Source organism: Erpetoichthys calabaricus, chromosome 17, assembly GCF_900747795.2.
Source record: "Erpetoichthys calabaricus chromosome 17, fErpCal1.3, whole genome shotgun sequence".
NCBI classification, from domain to species: domain Eukaryota; kingdom Metazoa; phylum Chordata; class Cladistia; order Polypteriformes; family Polypteridae; genus Erpetoichthys; species Erpetoichthys calabaricus.
The window spans coordinates 31,133,652-31,141,716 of NC_041410.2; the positions used below are offsets into that span (position 1 = coordinate 31,133,652).

The following is an 8,065-nucleotide window of genomic DNA, read 5'->3' on the forward strand; positions in this document are numbered from 1 at the left end:
ACTACAGAGGGATCACACTCCTCAGCCTCCCTGGAAAAGTCTATTCGGGGGTTCTGGAGAGGAGGGTCCGTCAGATAGTGGAACCTCGGATTCAGGAGGAACAGTGTGGTTTTCGTCCTGGTCGCGGAACAGTGGACCAGCTCTACACCCTTAGCAGAATCCTGGAGGGTGCATGGGAGTTCGCCCAACCAGTCTACATGTGTTTTGTGGACTTGGAAAAGGCGTTCGACTGTGTTCCTTGGGGGATCCTGTTGGGGGTGCTCCGGGAGTATGGAGTACCGGACCCCCTGATAAGGGCGGTTCGGTCCCTGTACAACCGGTGTCAGAGCTTGGTCCGCATTGCTGGCAGTAAGTCGAACCCGTTTCCAGTGAGAGTTGGACTCCGCCAGGGCTGCCCTTTGTCACCGATTCTGTTCATAACTTTTATGGACAGAATTTCTAGGCGCAGCCAGGGTGTTGAGGGGGTCCGGTTTGGTGGACTCAGGATTGGGTCACTGCTTTTTGCAGATGATGTTGTCCTGTTTGCTTCATCAGGCCGTGATCTTCAGCTCTCTCTGGATCGGTTCGCAGCTGAGTGTGAAGCGGCTGGGATGGGAATCAGCACCTCCAAATCCGAGACCATGGTCCTCAGCCGGAGAAGGGTGGAGTGCCCTCTCAGGGTTGGGAGCGAGATCCTGCCTCAAGTGGAGGAGTTCAAGTATCTCGGGGTCTTGTTCACGAGTGAGGGAAGAATGGAGCGTGAGATCGACAGGCGGATCAGTGCGGCGTCCGCAGTGATGCGGGCTCTGCATCGGTCTGTCGTGGTGAAAAAGGAGCTGAGCCATAAGGCAAAGCTCTCAATTTACCAGTTGATCTATGTTCCTACCCTCACCTATGGTCATGAGCTATGGGTAGTGACCGAAAGAATGAGATCGCGAATACAAGCGGCTGAAATGAGTTTCCTCCGCAGGGTGTCTGGGCTCTCCCTTAAAGATAGGGTGAGAAGCTCAGTCATCCGGGAGGGGCTCAGAGTAGAGCCGCTGCTCCTCCGCATCAAGAGGAGTCAGATGAGGTGGCTCGGGCATCTGATCAGGATGCCTCCTGGACGCCTCCCTGGGGAGGTGTTCCGGGCACGTCCAACCGGGAGGAGGCCCCGGGGAAGACCCAGGACACGCTGGAGGGACTGTGTCTCCCGGCTGGCCTGGGAACGCCTCGGGATTCTCCCGGAAGAGCTAGAAGAAGTGGCCGGGGAGAGGGAAGTCTGGGCATCTCTGCTCAAGCTGCTGCTCCCGCGACACGACCTCGGATAAGCGGGAGAGGATGGATGGATGGATGGATGGAGAAACAAACAGACTGAGGCCTAGGTACATTCCTTGTAATTTCTGTATATATTCTAAAGCTGTTTATTCAAATTTTAACAAAATGCACAACAAAAAAAGGGTAAATACATACTACAGAAAAAATGAATTATAACTGCTAAAGTATCCTTACAGCCAAAACTCAAGCAAATCAAGCAAGACATTGCCACTTCCCTTACTTATTCTACACCTGGTCTCCATAATGTAGAAATGCTAGAAGATCTTTGCTTCTGATCATCCTCAGACTCACTAATGTTAGCCTCTTGCTTCTGGGTAGTTGTGTTGCTGTAACTGTTATCCACCCCCTCATATCCCGCCAAGTTAATATTAACTTTTTCTCTGCTATTGAAACTTCACCCTTTGTAAGTAAACAATCTAGTCATTTCAGGCACAGTTGCTAATGTAGATGCACTTTGAGGCTCTTTTTATTTTTCTTTTAGTGCATCTATTAAGCCAGGAGATCTTGATCTTTAATTATCAAAGGCCACATCTCTAGTTGCCAACAAGCTAAGTGGGCAGTACAATAAGAAATCTTATCTAACTTAAGCAGTATTTTACTTTTACTAGAAATAACATACATTTTACTAGAATTAACTATAATTTTACTTCTGTTACACAAATGCTTTTAAGCAAATAATATGTAAAAGTTGTTAATATCTTGAAGGCCACGCATTTTGTCTCACATATCATTCAGGGTGGTGAGTGTAGCAACTACATCTGTGTCTCTGGCCCAATTTGCACTTAACATGCATACTATTTTCATATAGGCCTAGAGTACATTCTTCGATGCTATCAGATCTGTACCAGAGATGTATGTTATTTTGTGACATTACAAGTTTACAAAATATTGAAACAATATGATTAATGAAGGGAATTTAGTTCTAGTTTAGGGCAGACATAGAGCAAAATTAACTGTGGTGTGATTCTGAGAATGTTTATAAATTACTGTTAGCGGCATTAATATTTTTGTTAATGCTCATGTACAGCTTCTTGATCAAAGAGCACATAGTGAATTACATTTACAGATGTAAAAAAGTCTTTGACAGCCAATGAAATGAAAATGCTATAAGCATCATGTGTTGTAAAATGTATTGTGTTACACAATAAAGACTGCAGGGAGCTGACACAACCCAAAAACTAAGTGCTTATGTCTGCAGGCTACTTTACTGAAAATAATTTACCAGTTACCAAATGGTGTTCAAGTGGTTAAGTCTTTTTATTTTAACTATTAACAGTTATTTTTTATTAATAATTAGTTTTGTCAAAATAAAGATCTCTGGGTCATATGTGTTTAAAAACTGTACATTGTAAACATAAATCATGTTATTTTCATGTTCATTTTTTTTTTTAAATACTGAAAGAAATGGTGTCATCTTGTACTATTTAATTGGGCATATCTGTGTGGGTTTAGAGAGTAACATAAAAATAATATATTTAGTAATGTGATTACTTTTTCAAGGAAATAATGGCATTACAATTGGGAGAGAAGTAATTAGTCATTTAGTAACAGATTATTTTACTAACTACTTAACTCCATCGATAATATTTTTTATACACATAATGTATTTTTAACAAATGCACATTTGAACTTTTAAAACCTGCAACACTTGTTATCTTTCATTTAGGAGCAGCACAGGGTCTTCTAAGTCCAGCAGTAAGTATTGATTTTTGCTTTTTTAATCCATACAAATGAAGCTACAAAATGAAGTAGTTCAAATTTTTTTTCTGAAAGAAAACATTTAATTCATGTAGATTAAATTGATATTTAACCATTTAATTTAGTTTGTAATGTATTTTTTTTGTTCTACCTTACCCTGGTCAAATTATTGTGCCCATTACACATCCTTTGTCTTAGAAACAGACTTTTTGTTTGCTTAGCTTAATTTATAAAATTAAGTAATTCCATTTAATAATTTTGTTCAGCTTAGCAATGCTTTTGTATACCTCAATAAAAACAAATGTAGCTGTATTGCTGTGAGTTGTGTACCAGAAATAGGAGTATGTGTACAGCTAACAAAGAATAATAAAACATGTCACATTTCCTCTACACTTACATGTAATAAGTAAGGTGTTTTGTTTATTATGTATTTGGCTGTAATATTTCTGAGTACAGTATATGGAACCTTGTTTAGTGTTTAGTTTGCAATGATGTTTTTGAACTTATACAGTAGACTCTCTATTTTGGTGAAAATGATTTTATTAAATGTCTTGTCTGATGATGACCTGGCTACTCCTGGAAGTACAAAGATGCTTTGCATACACTGCTGTAGCCATCTTGGCACCTGAATGAAATCTTAAAGTTGTCTCATCCTCTTCTGCTTTCATTTCAGGTCCAACAACAAAACCTGAGGTAATATCTTAGCATTTATTTTCCTTTTAATTTCATGTATTTGACGTTAAAGTATGTTTGGCTGTTTTGTTTTAAATAGTTTCCTTTAAAGTGTTTGATTTCGTTTAAGTGAAACTGTACATAAAGATAATAAAGGACAATGTCCAGAGTCCCCATTCAGTTTTACTCAACGTATTCTTACACAGTGCACTTTCAAGAAGGCAGACACAGATATTATAAAGTTCAAACAGTAATGGATTTGTATCAATCTCTACCAAATGTAAAATTTAAGAACCATCAATTTAATAAGCTGAAGTTAGAAGCTTTAAATGAAAAAGATACAAAGCTGTGTGAAGATACAGTATATCTTTACTTGTCAAGAGTGTAAAGGAAAATAAAAAAGTTCAATTTAAAAAGTTATTTAAGATAATAAATCAATTGAAGATCAATGGTCCTTTTTAAATCAAGTAAAGTTAATGTGTGGCTGACCTAGACAAACTGAATGGCCAGCCTCATGTGGACACTCCACAATAATGAATGATACACACTTGTGGTATAATCACCAAATAATCTTATTCCATGTCTTTCATCATTGATACAGAAGGTCTTCATCTTGTCTGTTGTCTCATTCCATGACAAGGATAAACGTGATGAAGGTTGCAGTTGCAACACATGCTGGATGGATGATGAGAGTAAAATCTGAAAGGGACAGGGTTAGTTAAAGTTGATCATGATGACTCTCACAATTTTAATATGGACAAATAATGAAATAACAAACAACATGTACAGTAGAAACCACCAGCTCAGAGATCACCGTGTTAAATCATTGGGCCTTCTGCCTCTCTTTAAATGCTACAGTAGATCAATGAGCAATCCCTTACACTAGAATGTGGAACATTCCAGAGTTTGTGGGTGTGGGAAATTTTGAAACTTTTCATTTTGTGTTGATATTGTATGCCATGTAGTATTGGCTTTAATTATACCTTTTAGGTAAAGAGGGTCACAGACATTGTTGGCTTTATTTAATAGAACCAGGAAATAAAATTTGGTGGTAAACTAAATTTGAAACCATGACTTGCACTTATGACAGAAGCTACTGTATATGGTTTAGGTCCTTGTGCTAGCAACAATTTTTGTGTCAGCACTTTACTTTACCCTCTACTTGCACTTAATCAAACAAAAACATATACAGAAACAAAAACTCATCATGTATGTATTATCAGCTGAAATTGAGTTGGATCAGGAGATCCTCCTCTTGTGTTAAAGTAAGGACCTTTTTTTTTATTCCTCATCCTTTTCTTAAGTGTGGTTGACCAATTTACTTTTATTGAAAAAGGGGTTTCAAATTTAATAATGAAACATTTGGGTTGTTATACATAACATAAATGATTCTCTTATTCAATTGCCACTAAGTATATCTACATCTATCTTTGTCCTTTTAGGATGGTTTGGTCTACTCAACCCCCACATTTTTGAAGGAGCCAGGAGACAGGAAAACCAAACAGAACGCTGATCCAAACGCTCAGTATGCCAATATTAGCAAACAGCCTCAAGTGCAATCAAACACAGCAACTGAGTATGCGGAGCTAAGAAGGAAATAACAGCAACCACCCAGCAGAGACATTATGTTAACACCAAGAAGAGCTTTAACTGGAAATGTGCAAACCTTTTGCTTTATATGCGTGCTTATTTTAATGTTTACCAGCTAAAACTCAACAAATAAGAACCTTGTATTCCTAACAGGGTATGGATTATATGCAAAAAGATGCACAAGGCATTGGATTCGCTGTGCTTAGCAATGAGCAATCAAAGTGTACGCAAAGTGTGGGTTTACTGTGCACAGGACAGGCATATATGTTTTATTTAAGCATAAGCATTAAACATATCTGTTGACATATTTGTGTAAAATTTTGTTCTGAAGTGTCTCAAGTGCAATGAGAAGAGAGGCACTCACCAGATCATCTTTACCTTTTCTTGACAAATTATCACTGGAAGGACATTGATCCGTGTTGTGTAAAGCTTAGTTAGCAGGAAAGGCAGAGAAATGCATTAGCAACTACAATTTAGGAACACTTTATTTATTGATATTTGCAGAGATGAAATATACACAGTCAAGCAAAGTAAAAGTGACTCAAAATAACAGTTATTTGACAGATTGAAGCAATTGCAGCTATCACTAATATTTAATTAAACACCATAGGATCAAAGAGACACATTATTTGGATGCTATTTGTGAAAAAGAGTGTAATGGGTTAAATTTTGGGTAATTCTGAACTATAAATAAAATATAATTGCAACATATTTATTATTTCTTATAATTTCAATGTTGTCCGCGTTATAAACTTGGTTAATCCATTTTTTTTATGGTTTGGAGAGTATTGAATCCTTTTGTGGCATCACCATGGACATGGCAGAACGCAAACACACATTCAATCTGTGTCAATTAATAGTTACAAGTTAAACACACTTCCATGTCCTTAGGTTGTGGAAGAAAAATTGGAGAACTCTGAGGAATAATACTTATGACTACAAAACATACTATAGTAGGATCAGGATCTAAACCCAGTTTCCTGAACCTATGAGACAACAATACCAGCCACTGTCCTGCTGTGCTCCACATATAACATAATATAACAGAATAATAATAATAATATATAGTAGAATATAACGTTTATACATGAGTAGAGGTCAGTTTCTCAGTTTAATTAGGTAAAATTAGGTAAATTTCTTTAGCATCTCATCAACTCACATTGTAGAAGACAGCAAGGTATTTGCTTCAGTAATGTGGCCAGACAGTAGATATAGATAGATAGATAGATATATTTCCACCATATTGACTCATAAGTTAGACAGATAAAAACACAACATATATAGTCCTTGTTTTAACTTTTGTTTAGTGGAACACAGCAAATGATCCCAATATTTTAGCAGTGAAAACTGAGTTAAGACGACTTTTGCAACAGAATGCTACAAATTCCTGCAGTGGGCTGGCGCCCTGCCCGGGGTTTGTTTCCTGCCTTGTGCCCTGTGTTGGCTGGGATTGGCTCCAGCAGACCCCCGTGACCGCGTGGTTAGGATATAGCGGGTTGGATAATGGATGAATACTACAAATTCTGCTAAAGCAGGAAGCCCAGCAGTATCAGGTTAATTTCTTCCTATAATAAAGTGCTACAGCCGTTGTATATGCACCAGGATAAAATTCTTATCAGCAACCTTTGATTGGCCTTGAAATAAGGAACTTACTGTGTTTATGCAGTTCAGAGTTATCAAGATGGCGATCCATGTACTAAGTCACAACACAACCACATGAGTGTGTGATAATAATTTATCTTCCTAATTTGCATCTTTTGTTTTAAGTTATGATACTTCATAAAACATGGTTGTGCTTCTTTTCTCATGTGCCTTTTATATAAATTAAAGCAGAAATTATTTTTTATGTACTGACTAATTTCAGCATCTAAAAGTGTGTCATGTCAATCAGACAATGTGTGAGGTTTGAATGATTATTTAAGATTTATTTAAGATGCCTCAGTAAACAAATTTATTGAGTGACAAATTATTAATATTCATTTTTTTATTTAGATAAATTATTTTGACAATTGTCTGTGTGTGTTCATTTTAAAAATAAATATAAATCTGGCCTAACATAGATGTCCAGTTGGTATTCTTTATGTACAAAATAATACAGACTTGAAGGTGCCCAATCAGCTTCTTCTTTCAGCTATACCGTAAGGTAAACATCTTCCATTAGTCTGCCATTTAATATATTTTAATTTAACATACTACTTACTAATTCTGCTTCAAGCCATCCTTTAATAGTTTATGTTATGCAACTGGCAACCACCTTTCCTACAGTCTACATAATTAAAAATGTCACCTATTAATCTCTTATTAGTCTTTCTTCCTTGCTCATACCCTGCAGTCTTCACAGTCTTGTACACTGTTAATGTTGCTTTGTAAACTCTGCACTGCTTACAATATTCTAGCACATTATAATGCTGAAACATTGCCTTCCTTGGATTGCCATTACCTCAGCTCACTGTAAAACCCAGCATGCTATTAAGAGAAGAGGCAGTGTGATTTCCTGTGCTTTATGGTGCAAGTGTTCCAACAGATAGTTAAAATCTAGTAGAGAAGCATTTTTTGTGTGTGTGTTTATGTTGTCTCCAATTTTAAGGGGCCATCTTCTGCAAATGATGATCCCCTTCTATTTCTGTTAAGATTTTCACTTTTTGCTTCAAAATAAAAGAACATCGATTTTCTGAAACATGATTGAAAAAGAAAATGTATCCTTGGATTTCTATTCTTTTGTAATATGTTCATGTTTTCCGACATTACATTTTATTTTTGTTTGGATGTCTCTTGTCCATGTGCAGTATACATGTAGGCTCCACATCAG

General features: G+C 37.1%; 1 protein-coding gene across 2 annotated transcripts in view; it reads left to right on the top strand.

Moving 5' to 3' along the window:
- The window catches only part of LOC114644609 (carcinoembryonic antigen-related cell adhesion molecule 6-like), a 98,082-nt gene extending 90,303 nt beyond the window's left edge, over positions 1-7,779 (top strand). Inside the window, exons 7-9 of one of the 2 annotated variants that reach the window (XM_028792661.2) lie at positions 2,963-2,991; positions 3,668-3,687; positions 5,109-7,779. In XM_028792661.2, coding sequence (XP_028648494.2) covers positions 2,963-2,991; positions 3,668-3,687; positions 5,109-5,267 — 208 coding nt within the window. In that variant the 3' untranslated portion in view covers positions 5,268-7,779. The remainder of the gene's footprint in view (positions 1-2,962; positions 2,992-3,667; positions 3,688-5,108) is intronic. The other variant, XM_051920635.1, reaches the window with a different exon arrangement.
- The last annotated feature ends 286 nt before the right edge of the window (positions 7,780-8,065 follow it).